General features: G+C 35.2%; 1 protein-coding gene across 1 annotated transcript in view; it reads right to left on the bottom strand.

Moving 5' to 3' along the window:
• LOC137432530 (extracellular matrix organizing protein FRAS1) overlaps positions 1–17024 on the bottom strand; it is a 161105-nt gene that overhangs the window by 129024 nt on the left and 15057 nt on the right. The window contains exon 2 of the mRNA XM_078783958.1: positions 14431–14605. Within this exon, the coding sequence (XP_078640084.1) occupies positions 14431–14605 (175 nt within the window). The remainder of the gene's footprint in view (positions 1–14430; positions 14606–17024) is intronic.

The raw sequence follows: 17024 nt of genomic DNA on the forward strand, positions 1-17024 counted from the left end.
AATCAGGCATATCATACCCCCATTTATTAATTCGCATATTAACTAAATGTCCTTCTTTATAAAATTTAATTGTAAGCAGGTAGTTAAATTCAATGAGGAAAGGTGTATGGTCAGTATAACCAGGTGTTGTGGTTGTAAATTTTACTTGTTTCACAAAACGTGCTGTTTTCTTTAAAGATATATATTGTGATAAATCACTGAATCTAATCAAGTCATTCGCATCTGTAGGGTTTGGATAATTGATTAATTTATAAGTATTCTTCATATTAATATTTTTACTTACACTATATTTTTGTCGTTCAGCCTGTGCCTTTGTATAATAATTTGATAAATCAATATCCTGAGAGGATTTTCCAAAGATAGAACCATCTTTTCCAACATAGGTCATTTATATTAGATAAAAAATGATATCATAAAAATTTTCATTATTGTTGAGTTGAAATAATACATATAAACATAATTGGCCACAACATTTAGAATTAATTTCTTGAACTTGGAATGTTTGATAAACACCATTCTGTAAGAATTGTATTACTTCAACAGGTGGTGGCATACCATAACTATCAAAATAATATTTATCCTGACTATTATGAATACAAACCCAATGAGAACCATTCTGTGTGTCTAAATTCATAATAATATTCTTTGTATTCTTATTTATATGTGTTAATTCATCTCTCATACAAATAACCACATTATCAATTTTTAGTGTTTTACAATACTTAGCTAGTTCTATATTTGACGTTGTATTCTTTCCAAATTGTTTAAACCATTTATCCATTTATTTATGAGAAAGATACAATCCATTACCCCGTTTAGTTAGTTTAACACCCGCTTGAGCGATAGAGGAAAGCATATCTCCAACCAACAATCTAGCTTTATCAGGTAGACTTTCAAGTTTTTGAGCAAAATCTACAATTACACCACTTCCACTAATTTGTTTCTCCAACTCCTTGTTATGTCTTTCCAATTCTTTTTGAGCTTTTAGTTGTGCCTTCCTTTCGTTAGCAGTTTTTACCGCTGCTGAAATACCACCAGTCAATGCTCCCGCCGCACTTAAACCAGCAAATAAAGGAATTAGAAACGGGAGAAATCCTCCTCTTGACTCATCTATTGAATATTTCTTTAACATAGGTTTCGTCATTTTAATTTTAAGTGATCCAACATCATTTAGTGTTTTTACTTGTGTGTGTGTGAGTAAAACATCAATTCTTACAGCTCCTTTTCTTTGAATTGTATTAACATTAATAATACAAGGCTTTTGATTTTGAATACAAGATGTTAATTTATTAAGATTGATTTGATTAACATATACCCCAACCATTTATTTATGAGAAAAAACCTATGTGATATTAATCATAACACCATTATCTGTATTAATCTGTAATTCTGTTTCCTCCAAAAGCAAACAATATGCATTAACCTCTTCACTCTCCCCTCTTTCAATGTATAGAGAAGTATCCACTCGATTAGACTTTATAGTTTCCTTTTGAGAACTCAGGTCAATTGCGTAGATTGTATAAAGTTTTTGAAACGCAACCATATCCAAAATAGGATCATTATTACCATTACTTTCACACACCTTTTGGTAGGACTTGTAGGCTTCCGCATAATCATTTTTTTCCCAATCAATTTCCAATCTATCTCGCGGATAAAATGTGCCATCAAGAGAAACCCGAAGTTGTTTCACCTTAGCATTATCACTCAGGGCATTATTCTTATTAGTACCATCCTCTCCATCTGGTTTTTTAAAAATGAGCCAGAGGTATCGTGGCTTTCCTTGAAGAACACCCAAATTCCAAGTGTAGGTAGTGTGTTCCAGTTTAACGTGTTGACATCTTCTTTTAAGGTATGATACATTTAGCGGTTTCTTTGAGTTAAGTCTTCTATTTAACATCTCTTCCGTTTTAAGATTAGGAGTATATTCACTGATATACCAACACAAATCATTAATAACAAATTTATTGTTGTCTCCAAAAGCATTTTCATCCCCAAAAAGCAACCTATTTACATTATCATTCCTTTGTAGTTGAAATCTAATTTTAAGACCATACAAAACTTTATCATAATCGCAAAATCCAAATATACCTTTAAGAGGTACTGCTACGGTAAAACTATTCACTGCTTTTGTTTCATCATTATACATTGACTTCCTTTGACTATAACCAGGGTCTGCGTTTGTACCCGTTGACATATCAGGAATAAAACCTTCAACAGCTCCCTTACCCATTCTATCACTAAACGAATATAGTGTAAATTTCATCATTTCAGATGTAGCAGAGACATAATCAACCGCTTCAACCTCTTGTGTTCCAATATACAGGCGGACACTGTCAAACATTTTCCAGAAGAAATCATTTACGAGTGTAGCATTAGTATTATTCGCAGCCTTAGTGAATTTAAATTTACACAGCAAGAAACTATCAGCTATATTCAAGTAAGTTTGTTGATTATTTATTTCAAAACTTTTTGTTCCGTTTGAATTCCAGTCTGTTCCTGTTATAGCATTTACCTTAAAATAGTCTTCCTTTTTAGTGGAGTTTGAAATGATAATCGTATCATCCAAATCATAGATACTATCAATCGCTTCCATACTTGTATTTATATAGCATTAAAATTGTTGAAACCCTGACCCAAGTATTTTAATGATTTTTTGTCGTTCTTGTGAAGATAGTTGAGTTTTACCTTTTTTTATTTCTTTGATTGCTTGTAATTTATGAGACTCCTTTTGAGCATCTTTTATACTCTTTATAGCACCCGCAACGGAGCCCACGGCAGAAGCAGTTGAACCAATTAGGTCTTTATGTTTAAGGATGGTTGAACCAATACCCATTAGAGTATCAATTATCCCATCTCCTTTATTTCGAAATTGATGACCTACACCTCGTTGTCTCTTAGGTTTATAGTATCCTCTACCCACATACCTTGTACAGTCTGGTGAAAGGAACATGCCCTCCCCTGTAATTATTTTATATTTTCCCAACTCGTGTTTTCTCACAATAACCATTATTTATTTATTGAAAAACTTCACGTAGGTGAATTCTGATGGATATAATTTCATCATTAAAGGATATCATACGATTATCTTGGTCGGTTATCCTAAAACTTACTCTGTATATGGTTTTTCCTGACACAGGTAAATAGACAAGATTTTTTGGTTCCATATTAAATTTATAACCAATCGGGGTTGAGTATGCACTGAATGAAAATATTGTATTTGTTCTTATTCCATCGTTATAAGCACCATCAATCAAATCACAATGAATTAATACTGAATTTATACCGGAGGATATTTGGATAACATTATCACTGTAAAACGTCCCGTTATTTTCAATCTTTTTTGAAGAGAAACCCAATAGCTCTCTAAACGAATTTTCAATCGTGAAATCAACTTTATAATTATTTTTAAGTTTAATAGTTGATTTTGAAGTGTGTTTTTGAATATCTATTACAATATTTTTTGGTTCATCACCTTTTTCTTTCATAAGGCGAGAGACTTCTGAAGATATTTGAGAAATCTCGTAAGCTCCAGGTGAAACAGTTATAGTTTTATATCCACTTCCTGGATTATAACTAAACTTGCTGTTTTTCTCTGTGATATTAAACAAGGTATTATAAGTTTCCATCGACAATAAAGATGCCTCATATGAGGTAAGGGGGTCAAGTTGTAGTGGGTAAGGGAATGAAGCTGTGTAATCGCTCGTTGTGAAATTAAAACTAAGAATTGTGCTTCTCATCTTATTTAATATCTAATAAAATATCTTTGTATTGACATTTATTAATTATTTTCATATTCATCAACTGATCTAAAATGGCTGAGGATTCATTAAAACAATTGTTGTTTCCAGCCTTCTTACTACCTAACAACAATAATAGCCTATTAACTAATTGTGATGGGTCATTTGGAAGAAAACTAACACCCGAACCAAGCTTACTTAAAGCATCAATAATATGTTTCTCCTTCTCATTCTTCTTACTTTTACCAGCAACAGAAACTCCATAATCAAGTGTATTTAACAACTCAATATATACCCTATCTTCCTCTCTTTCCATATCAAGTGGTTCCTCAAAATATTTTGAACCGCTGAATCCGGGGTTTGTTAGAAGAAACATTAATCTTGGAGTTAATTTAACATTTGGTTGAGTAGAACTCAAGAACATCAATTCATCATTAAATATCAATACCTTTTCTTCCACAAGATGAAACACTGCTGGTTCTTCTGTTGGAATGAGACCTGCTCTGGTTTTTGAACCCGCCGAATATTCATTGTTTTGAAGAGCTTCCACAACATAATTAGGGGGTTGATTTACCTGCTCAAGTTTCCGAAATAATCCCTCGTCATCATATTCTAATTCACCAAGTTCTTGTTTTGTTATCTGACTAAAATCTTTGAGCATTTGAAGTTTTTTCGGAGTAAATTCTACCGTGGGAACTGTAGGTGAGTGTTGAGTTTTCAAAAGTGGTTTAAAGAATTTCTCTTGTTTTCTTTCAAAGGCTTCTTCACCAGTTAGTTTCTGTCTCCGTTTCTTCTTTATCTCTTCCTGTTGTTTAACAACTTTTGAAACTAATTGTTGATGTTCCTTAAACTTTCTTTCTCTTTCTTCGGTATTCATTTTCTGTATTTATTTATTGAAAAATATCATTTAGTATCTCATCTTGTTTCACAACAATATATTTATATTTTCCAATCGTGTGTTTCATATAATTTTCAAATTCTTTTTTACTACATAACGTAGAGCAATTATCTCTCCAAAAATTATTTACATCTATTGAATTTAACTTAAATAAAATAAAAGTATTGGCATTGTTTCTTATTGAGCGTCGAGGGAGTTGAAAATATGATTGACTAAGATATATACAATTACAAGAAGAATGTCTCCCTCTTGTATAGTAGCTATCCATTACTGTTTGGTTTCTCTCATTAACACAATCATCAAAGATGACGAGGTTCTTTTTTGATTTATCTAAATCTTGAGGTGAAGGTATATCATCCGTATTATCACTGAGAATACAAGTTATGGGTTTCGATTTTGATTTCTGTGTATCACAAAATAATTGTATTATATCTTCAATATTATAATCATTCAGTTTGTTTTGAAGTTTAAATAAACCGATAATGTCTTCCTTTTTAAGACCTGCATTAAAACCCTGTGAGAGTAGTTGATACTCGGGTTGAAAACTTGACTTTGTAAAAATTATTAAATTATCATAATCTAAAAAATTAGGACCAAGGAGCATCTTTAAAAGTAAACAGGTTTTCCCACATCCGCTTGAACCAACTATTAGACATCTCAATGAATTTGGAATGTTTTTATGGTTATTAAACTTTATCTTATTTTCCCAAACGGGTAAAAAATCATTCATTTATATATTTGGAAAACAAGTCATCTAACTTTTTTTGAGCTATTTTAGAAACTCTATATTTTATCCTGAGTTCGGGTTTAATTTCAAAATAATTCATTATTTTATTTATATAGTATCTTGTATTAACATTTCCATTAAAATTATTTTGAATAATAAATATCATTAAACCCTTATACATTTCCTCAATACAAAGAGTCTCTTTCCTTGTAAGAAATGGTGTATTATCACCATAATGCTTAACATTCATCTCTCTTATTAATCTTGTAAAGTAATTCATTTTTGGTTCTAATTTAAAAGAGTTATATGTTTTTTTATATTTCTTATTATCATTAATTAGAATATAATCACAGAATAAACATTGTTTATATGAACCCTCATTATTAAGCCCTATTCTATCACAAGCTGGACAATTCTCTAATTTATCATATGGAGAGTCTGGAAATTCTAAATATCCTTCAGAACTTATCATATTTATATAGTAAATTTTTACTTAAACTAAACGCAAGTTTATTCATTAATAAATACAATGTTTCAAAGCACAAAAGACAAATTTCAATCAATCTCTACTTCGGTGGAAGATATAGAAAAATATGTCAAAGATGTTAAATTGAACAAAGATAAATATGGAAATTTTTGGGTAAAACCAGTTATGGAAAATAACATGAGCCCCTCTATTTCATTTAAAGGAAGAGCTCTAACTATACCTGGAAAGACATCCATTAAAGTAAATCTAACAAAAGTTTCTCCTCTACTCCTGGCAATTTATTCAAAGCTTGAAAAAGTGATTGACCACGATACTTTGAAAAAGAATGATAAGACCATTAATAATTCTAGAGGAGACATTTGTATTTTCTTTAATAATCCAAAGGGTGTAGATCTAAGTAAAATGAATGATGTTAATATTTCTGGTGAAATGTCATTTCGTTCTATGATAGTTAGAGATTATTTAAAGATAACTTTTGATATAAAAATTGTAGAGATTGAATCTGTTAATGAAAGAAAGTATATAGATATTGATGGGAATATTTTTCTTGCTAATTAAATATGAGTCAATACAGCAGTGAAGATTTTACTATTTCATTGAACTCGGACGATAGTGATGATAGTATTTCATTGAACTTGGATGATGGTGATGATAGTATTTCATTGAACACAGATGATAGTTATGATACTAATAGTTTGTGCTCAAATGATAGTTATGAGAGTAGCTTTATTGATGACTCTGAGTATGATTCTGAGTATTCATGTGATAGTTATGACTTAGATGATTCTGAGTGAAAAAGTGTTTTAGTTTAAGCACAGTGATATATATAAAACGGAGCTGTAAAGCTCAAAAGTGTTTTATTTTAAGCACAGTGATATATATAAAACACCACGTTTTCTCACGCTATAAATATGGTTTATTGTGATACTTGCGAGAAGGAAGTAAAATATTATAAACAACATATTCTCACCGCAAAACATACATACAACATTTTAAACAAACTTTCCCCTCTTCCACCTGAAACAAAACACTGTTCTACATGTAATAAAAATATCCTCAAGAAAGGCTTCAAAATACATCTTAAAACAAATCTACATTTATCAAATTTTATCACAACTAAAAACTCTGATGGAGCATTCAAAGGACATATTAAAATAAGAGTCTTTAACTTCAAACCTCCTGAACCAGAGTCTATAGTTGATGCTGTAGAAATAGTTAAACCTGCTGTTCAAACGTTGATTGAAAAAACACTAAAGGAAATGAAACCACTTAAATTTTATATGGGAGTAAAATTAGAAATGACAAAGGATGAAGGAGTTATAGATGCACCATACATGAGAACTGAGCCACACTTTATATCTTCATATCAAGATTTTAAAACATCAGGAGTCTATGATGAACTTATTAAACAAGAGCAAGATGTGGATAATTCAATCGTAGGAAGTGGATTCAATATAGGAAAAATTATTTACATAGACATTCATATTCTTAAATCAGATCCTCTAAAAGCTTCTTCTTACATTGATTTACCCAGTGTTATCAAAAATAGAAAAGCAGTTATCAATATCAAAAATAAAGACAATAAATGTTTTCTCTGGTCTATTTTAGCACACTTACATCCTCCACATTTTCATGATGAAAGAGTATCTCATTATAAAAAATATGAGAATACATTAAATACGAAAGATCTAAAGTTTCCGATGACTTTAAATGATATTCCTAAATTTGAAAAGATGAATAATTTATCAGTTAATGTTTATGGTCTAACAGAAACAAACAACATTCAGGTTTTAAAGCTTTCTGACAATTGTAAACAAACTCATATTAATCTTCTATATTTTAATTCAGACGAAAATTCACATTATACATACATCAAAGATATTGCTAAATTAATAAAACCACAAGTCTGTAAGAGAACAAATAAAATATATATTTGTTTGCGTTGTCTTAACTTCTTCAATTCACAAGAAAGATTAGATAAACATTCAAATTATTGTGGCGAACATAAATCAACGGTAATCAATATGCCTAAAGAAGGCTCAAAGATCACATTCAAAGATGAAAATAAAAAGATCAAACATCCATTTGTTATATATGCTGATTTTGAAAGTATTTTAGAAAAAATTGATACTGCTTCTCAAGATCCAAAAGAATCATACACAAATAAATATCAAAAACATACTCCTTGTGGTTTTTGTTATTATATCAAATCATCCGTTGGTGATAAATATAACAAGTTAGAGATGTATAGAGGCTCAAATACCCCAGAGGAGTTTGTGAAACGACTAGAAAAAGACTGTGTTCGATTAACCAAGATAATGAGAGAAACCAATAAACCAATGTCCTTAACAAGTAAAGAAAAAAGGGAATTTATAAAAAACAATGTCTGTCATATTTGTGAGGAGAAAATTGGTAAAGGTCTAAAGGTTAGAGACCATTGTCATCTCACTGGTAAATATAGAGGTCCGGCTCATCAAAGTTGTAATATTAATTATCAACTCCCCTCTTTCATTCCTGTCTTTCTTCATAACAACGCTCATTATGATACACATCTATTTATCAAGGAACTCTCAAAGACTTCTGGAAGTATCTCAGCAATTCCAAACACGGATCAGAAATACATTTCATTCACAAAAACAATTCACACATCTCCTATTACTCATATCAGATTTCTTGATACATTTAAATTCATGGCAAGTCCATTGGTTAACTTGGTTCAAAATCTAAAAGAGTTTCCATGTCTTTCAGAGTATTTTTTAGATAAAGATTTTCTAACACAAAAGGGAATTTACCCCTATGACTATATGGACTCATTTGAGAGATTCAATGAAACACAACTTCCTTCAAAAGAAAATTTCTATAACAAATTAAATAATAGTCATATATCTGATAAAGATTATGTACACGCACAAAATGTTTGGGAAAAATATAACATCAAGAATCTTGGCGAGTATCACGATTTGTATCTCAAAACTGATGTGCTTTTATTGGCCGATGTATTTGAAGCCTTTAGATCTGTTTGTCGCACTGGATATGGATTGGATCCTGCTCACTACTACACAGCACCTGGATTGGCCTGGAGTGCGATGTTGAAAATGACAAAACAAGATTTGGATTTGATAACCGATGTTGATATGCTTTTGATGATTGAAAAGGCAAAAAGAGGTGGAATTTCACAAGTCTGCTCGAGTAGATACGCAAAAGCAAATAACAAATATCTTCCAAATTATGATCCAACGAAAGAGAGTTCTTACTTGATGTACTATGACGCGAACAACCTGTATGGCTGGGCAATGTCTCAGGCTCTTCCTTATGGAAAACTTAGATGGGTAAAGGAAAAAGACTACAAAAACGTTTTACAAGATGTATGTATCTCTACACAAAAAGAATTGGATGAAGAAAAAGTTGGTTATTATTTTGAAATTGATTTAAAATATCCAGAGGAACTCCATAACCTACACAAAGATCTCCCATTTGCTTGTGAGAAAGAAAGTCCAAAGAAAGAATGGTTGAGTGATTATCAACGATCGTTTGATATAGGTGAATCAACAGAAAAATTACTTACTACATTATATAACAAGAAAAATTATGTTCTACACCAAAGAAATTTGCGACAATATTTATCAAAAGGTCTAAGAGTAGAGAAGATCCATAGGGTTCTAAAGTTCAATCAAAGTCATTGGTTAAAGGGGTACATTGATTTTAATACACAAAGAAGAACAGAGTCAAAAACAGATTTTGAGAAAGACTTTTATAAATTGATGAATAATGCGGTCTTTGGTAAGACTATGGAGAATGTGAGGAAAAGACAAAATATCAGACTATCAACATCTTGGGAACAAGCATCAAAATTAATTAATAGACCGAGTTTTACTCGAGCTGAGGTCTTTACTGAGAACTTTTGTGCGATCCATTTGATTAAAGAGAGTATTGAAATGAACAAACCTATTTATATTGGAACAACAATTCTTGATTTATCAAAGTCATTAATGTATGATTACTTTTATAATAACTTGAGGAAGAAATATCAAAATGATGTTAATCTACTTTATATGGATACAGATAGTTTTATTTTGAAAATTAATACCAACGATGTTTATTCAGACATGAAAAGAGACATTAATATCTATGACACGAGTAATTACAGTCCAGAGAGTGAGTTGTTCTCTTCTAAAAATAAAAAGGTGATTGGAAAGTTCAAGGATGAATTAGGAGGAAATGTTATGAGTGAATTTGTGGGATTGAGGTCAAAGGCTTATGCTTATAAATACATTGTGAATAACGTTGAAAAGACTGATAAGAAGTTAAAAGGTGTAAAGAAAAATGTTATTAAAGAAACAATAAACTTTAAGGATTATTATAACTGTTTAACAACAAAGAAAGAAGAGTTTAGAAAGATTAATGGAATAAGAAGTTATAAACATCAATTATATTCAGAAGAGATAAATAAGAAAGCATTGGGGGCTTTTGATGATAAGAGGTTTATTTTAGAAAATGGAATTGATAGTCTCCCTTATGGTTATATAAGTATATAAGTGATAAGATATATATATAAGTGATAAGATATATATAAGTGATAAGATATACATAAGTGATAAGATATATATAAGTGATAAGATATATATAAGTGATAAGTTAAAAAGGGGGGGTTGGGGATTTTAACGGGCTACCGCCGCCTTTTTTACTATTATATAAATGATAGAACCAAGTATCAACCAGACTAAAGAGTGGAGGTGTAATCAACCTTGGTATATAAATGGAAAACATAATGAATGTGAAAAATATCAAATAGGTATAATTGAAAAGGCAACTGGTAAAAAAATTCACAAAACAAATAAGAGAATTAATTTAAATACCGGTGAATTGGGTAAAAAAGATGGAAATATTTTTGAGTGGACGGAAAACTTTGATGGTTGTCAGGAAAATATATACTTTAATTTTAAAATGGTATGTGGCACTGGAGGTGCTCAAACAAGAACATTGAGGGAGGTTTACCATTTTATCTTAGCTCAGTTAAAATATCTTAATAAAGAACCAAACTCAAACATATTTTTTGTTAATATATTAGATGGTGAAGAGAGTGGCAAGAGAATTAAATTATTTCCCACGCATAAACAAATATTTGTCGGGTCGATGTTTGAGTGGGTTATATTCACCAGATGATATTAAGAGTAAAAGGTTAAAAGGTCCATAAGGTCAGAAGGATCACAGGTGTTTAAGTGGTCTAATGAATAAGGATAGCATGTCAAAAGGTTAGAAGGTTCGTAAAGAACAGGGTGAGAGAAATATAGGTGTTTAGGGTCAATGAGGGAGGGAAAGAATTAATATGGAAGTGAATGGGTCAAAGATTAATCTGCCAGATGATATGTAGAAGAAGGATGATAGGTCTATAAGAGAAAACAAATATTTGTAGTGTTTGAGTGGTCTAATGAACAACATTAAGGATAGGTACTACAGACAAAAGGTTCATAAAGATGAGGGTGGGAGAAATAGAGGTGTTTATGATTTTTGAAAAAGACAAGGGGGTAAATGACATTAGATAGGGATTTCCCATGTTAAACGGAGGTGTCCCAGAAGCAACATTATTACACTACTCTTATTTGTGGACAATAGTGTCCTCACTGTCAGACAAAACGGTCACGGATGGTCACTTGAACCTTCAATGGTCACTTCATAGCACAGCTGTTGAACAGCCGTTTTGACTGTCAGTGATTAGCCAAGGGGTACGGGATGATTTTAATGAGCTGCACGTGATGTCTTGATATTGGCTTTAAAAAGGCCAGTGCAAAATGGGCATTTTGACCGAAAAATTTGACCATTTTGACCATTTTGACCAACTTCAAAAAGACCGAAAACGCAAAAGAAACTTACCACTTGTTTGAAATGTAATAAAATTGTAACAGTTCAAAAGAAAACACACCAACAATTGCTAATTGAAACATTGGCATTTTATTGATGACATGTCAAGTTTTTGACCAAGATATACCATCTCATCAGTTTGTTCTACAGTACAGAACAGCACAGGGTGCAATGTCAGTCCCCTTTCAATAGCGTGTATGGCCACCATTGTTTTGGATACAGGCAGTGCATCGTCGGCGTATACTGCCTACCAGTCTTTGGATGGATTGCTGCTGGAATCTGTCCCACTCAGTCCTCAATGTCTGAAGCAGCTCTGCCCGTGTCCTGGCCCTGCCAACTACGCATCTCCCAAGCTCATCCCACAGGTGCTCTATGGGATTCAGGTAAGGGGAGAGCGCAGGCCACTGCATGGTGTTGATGTTCTCGCCTTGGAGAAATGCAGGGGTAAAGCGAGCAGCATGGGGACGAGCGTTGTCATGCTGAAAGGTTCTCAGTTCTGGGTGGTCTAGCAGGAATGGCAGCAGATGAGGTCGCAGGATGTTATCCACATACCGCTGGGCGTTAAGATTCCCATCCACAACCACCAGTGGCGTCCTGTACCGGCCTGATATGGCTGCCCACACCATCACACTTGGGCCACCCCACCTGTTGGCTTGACGCACGCAACAATCGGCATATCGCTCGCCAGTTCTTCTCCAGACACACTCACGCCCATCCGGACTGTCAACACAGAACCTTGACTCATCGCTGAAAGCGACCTCGTTCCACTGCGCCAAGGTCCACCGCTGATGCTGCTGGCACCATCTCTAACGGTTGCGGCGATGGGCAACCGTTATCACGGGACCTCTGTATGGTCTTCTGGCAGTCAGACCATAGTCATGCAGTCGTCTTCGTGCAGTATCATTGGAGATCCGTGGGTTTGCACGCCCCGGAGTTTCTGCCGCAGTGCGGGATGCTGGACGGAATCGATCCCGCAGGTGACTTCAGACCATCTGCCTGTCCTGCCTTGCAGTGGTGACTCTTGGCCTCCCTGATCGAGGTCTGTCATCTGCAGAGTTGTGGAGGGTGTCTCTGTCCACCAGGGCCGATATCGTCTGGTGTGAACAGCCAAGGCGACGTGCCACCTCACGGTAGCTCAGTCCGCCTTGCAGCATGCCCAGGGCACGCTGCCGTTGATCCCTTGACAATCGTGGCATGTTGATTGAAATGCCCATTTTGCACTGGCCTTTTTAAAGCCAATATCAAGACATCACGTGCAGCTCATTAAAATCATCCCGTACCCCTTGTCTAATCACTGACAGTCAAAACGGCTGTTCAACAGCTGTGCTATGAAGTGACCATTGAAGGTTCAAGTGACCATCCATGACCGTTTTGTCTGACAGTGAGGACACTATTGTCCACAAATAAGTTCACACATTTACTATACGCAGTGTTATTGTTGATATTTAAAGGTTTCAAAGGTGGTAAGTTTCTTTTGTGTTTTTGGTCTTTTTGAAGTTGGTCAAAATGGTCAAATTTTTCGGTCAAAATGCCCATTTTGCACTGGCCTTTTTAAAGCCAATATCAAGACATCACGTGCAGCTCATTAAAATCATCCCGTACCCCTTGGCTAATCACTGACAGTCAAAACGGCTGTTCAACAGCTGTGCTATGAAGTGACCATTGAAGGTTCAAGTGACCATCCGTGACCGTTTTGTCTGACAGTGAGGACACTATTGTCCACAAATAAGTTCACACATTTACTACACGCAGTGTTATTGTTGATATTTAAAGGTTTCAAAGGTGGTAAGTTTCTTTTGCGTTTCAGTATAGATGGTTACTGGCAATTGATCACATCCAGAAATGATGTAATCCACACAATTTATGTACTTTACATAACGTTAATAGGAATACATGGCCGTGTAGATGGGAAATACAGTTTGTTTGAAATAAATCACAAATATCAGATGAAAGTGAAAAAAAACCTATGTGGTGTGAATGGCAATGTTCCTCGCTGAAATGTGGAAAAACTGAATTACGTGCGAACGCATAACTGTGAGATTATGGCGGCAAAGTTGGAACATCACGTGATCCTAGCAGAAGTACCCGGCATTGCCGGGTGGGGGAGGGGAGACCCGTACATTCCCTACCCGTACATTCGCCCTCTCGACTCAAGCTCGTATTCGATTCGTATTCGAAATCGAAAGGGGAAATCCTTCGTATTCGAATTCGTAAACACGAAATATGAATTAAAATTTAATTCATATCGCACAAAATCGACACAAAACACGGTCGCATAAAGGTGAAAAAACGCAATGGCTTTTCACCCTGAATTACGTGCAAACGTGTGACGTGTGACGGGATGGAACATCACGTGATCGCTCTGAGCGAATCAGCGAGCTGCTCGCACTGGCTGAGATTAGCGGGTACTTCGCTGAAATGCGCTGAGGTAAATACTAAATATGAATAAAAAATATGGATCTCATCAAATATGGTCTCAGCCATGTTCGTCCCAGGCTCAATGGCCATGTCTATGCCAAATATGAAGCACGTGAGCCTCTCCGTTTCGGAGTCTATCGGTAACATTACACACACACACACACACACACACACACACACACACACACACACACACACACACACAAACTGTGTGTTATATATATATAGATTAAGGAAGGTGCATTGCTCTGCCTGGTCACAAATTGGAGCGTTACCTGATGGTTGACTGCCTGGCAGCACATACCGAATTGTGGGTTCTTGTGCTGCGGTACGAGACTGTAGAAGATTTCAGCATCACTTGCCCCAAGAGCCATCGCCTGCAGCGCATTTCCACTGATGGGCACCATTCCTCCAGCCGGGACATGGATGGGCACGTTGTTCAGTAGCACGGGCAAGCGGTTGCCAGTCCGGCCCATTATCTAAGGCAATGGAAAGGACAATGTCAAGTGAATTAACGTTGCACTAGTTGATGTTAAAAATCGTAAACAAAACAATTGTTTTACGAGTGCGGGACATTCAATGCATAAAGATATTTAATTAATGGTTCAGTATTAAAGGCTCATTCATTCAACGAAGTGGGTGAAAGCAGGTAAATAAGGGTTTGAATGAGGCCGGGCGGTCAATCAGACAGGCAGGAATTTCAAATTTGACTAAAGAGCTGCCCCGAAGTCCTATTCTTGCTGGAAAATGTATATCATGGGTCTTTATATATAATAAAAGGGCAGCTTAGTCTGTAATTCAATACTGACGTAATGCTGATATCTTCTACAATGTCAGAGTCTTGTAGAAGTGCTTGTGTATAGAATAAATGAAGTACAAGGGTATTATTTATTGGCTGGAATGTGTCAAATCCTGGAAAACCCATTAAGCTAAGCAAACTTGAGTTGGCGAGAATTTTGTTGGGAGACCTCCATGGGATAGACTTGAGGGAATGAATGGTGATGGGATATCTCACTTGTGAGAAGAATACATTTGATCTCATGTGTAGTTGAATAATGAAGGCTATAACCACCAACCTAGTGCCTGTAACAGGTGCTGCGTCTTGAACAACATACGTAGTCTTTCAGATGTGGATGTAAAGCTGGCTATCCTGTCTGCATTTGCCATGGGGACCATGTATTTATAACTTTTCAGCAAATTTGTGAGATTTGTTCACCTTTCTCCTTGTATGTACCATGTATATTGTATACCCTGTTGTGGTGTAACATGTCCCATTACCTTCATATCAGCAATTAATATAGAATGGATTGTGGTTCAAATCATTCATGAACTTGCTGGCCAGACTCAATATTGAACAGACATGATGAGGGGCAGGTATTCGGAATTTGGCCAGGGTGAAGGGGATAACTCACCCACTGTTCATGAAAGACACTGTGGGTCCAACAACTATAATGCTAGCACACGGGACACCCAGCTTAACATCCATCAGAGGGGCAGCGCACCTTGTGAAGCAGGGCCATGCATGGGAAGCACCAAACTAATGGTTTATAGTTATGGTAGAGTCGAGATTGAAACCCAGACTGCTACACCATGTAGCAGTCTGCTGCACTCCATGCGTACACCGGTCTAAATTCGTACAAGGAAACACACTCAAATGATATCTCCACAATGTTACTCCATACTTGGAAATCATCCTCTGCAGTTATTGTCTTGCACCCCTTTGATGAGGTCATTGACGGGGACATTAAAATGAGCTACGCCCGACTGACCAACCAACCGACCGACCGATCCATTCGTCCATGTACTATTGCGTACATTTTTTTTTTTAAACCTTGAACATTTAGCTTTCATATCACAGATATCTATTCTTTTTGACATTATTTTAGGTTGATTAGGTCACAGTGGTGATTGGCTGAATTATGGTGCAATGGCAACCATCTCAGTAACTTGGCTTATGTACACGATATTTCAAAACCGTTCAAGATTTAGCTTTCATATTACAAAGAAGTATTCCTCATACCACCCAAAAGGCAGTGGATCTAGAGTATCAACTCCTCGTTAAAGCTTAAAAACAACATAACCCCTCACCTACCCCTGTCCCAATACATTTCCAAGCTAAAGTGTGCCAGGATCTGTTAAGATGTAGACCCATTTGTCATGTGTTAAACAAAAGCAGATATTATTTTCGTGATTAAATCCGTTTTCCCAAATAACAACAAATTCCAAAAAATAGGTGATTATTGAAAAGAAACAGAAGAAAACCAGGAAATAAATCTGTATATTTGTTTGTGTTCAGAAGAACCTGTAATCACACTGCATGTGTTGCCAGCTGGCTCAACTGGTTAAGTTGTCGTAAAATTGTAAACTAGTGGTTGCAGGTGCAAATCCCACATCGAAAGGGAGGAATGGCAATTGACCCAGAAGGTGCTCTGGCAACATGCAGTATCCTCCCCAGGAGAATGATACTAGGAGAGCATCAAGAGATAGATGTGAGACTACAAAGCCAAGCAGCCCATCCTAGTTGAAGATCAGATACCATGATTTCCTTGGAACTGAGCGAAACAAAGTAATCGTACATTGCCTTCACAGACAGTATTTTGAGCAATAAAATGTACGCTGATATCTAGCTTATCTTCATTGATCAACATCATAAATAATTGCTGCAGAAGAGGCTCAATATAGCAGGTTGAAGTCTGTTGCAAACCTTAGTCTGAACCAAAAGATTTTAGTTTGTGTTTGCTCTCAAACCACAGCAATCCCAAACAGTCAGCACCAGCTGAACAATCATTACACTTAGGCCACAACAAATACCATTAGGAAATCAATAACTATTCCAGCAGCTTCTGTGGATTTGACAGGATAGTTCAGAGGTAGAACATTTACTTTTGAGCTGTCTCA

This window comes from Myxine glutinosa, chromosome 8 (genome assembly GCF_964187855.1).
Source record: "Myxine glutinosa chromosome 8, kmMyxGlut1.1, whole genome shotgun sequence".
Classification (NCBI taxonomy): Eukaryota; Metazoa; Chordata; class Myxini; order Myxiniformes; family Myxinidae; genus Myxine; species Myxine glutinosa.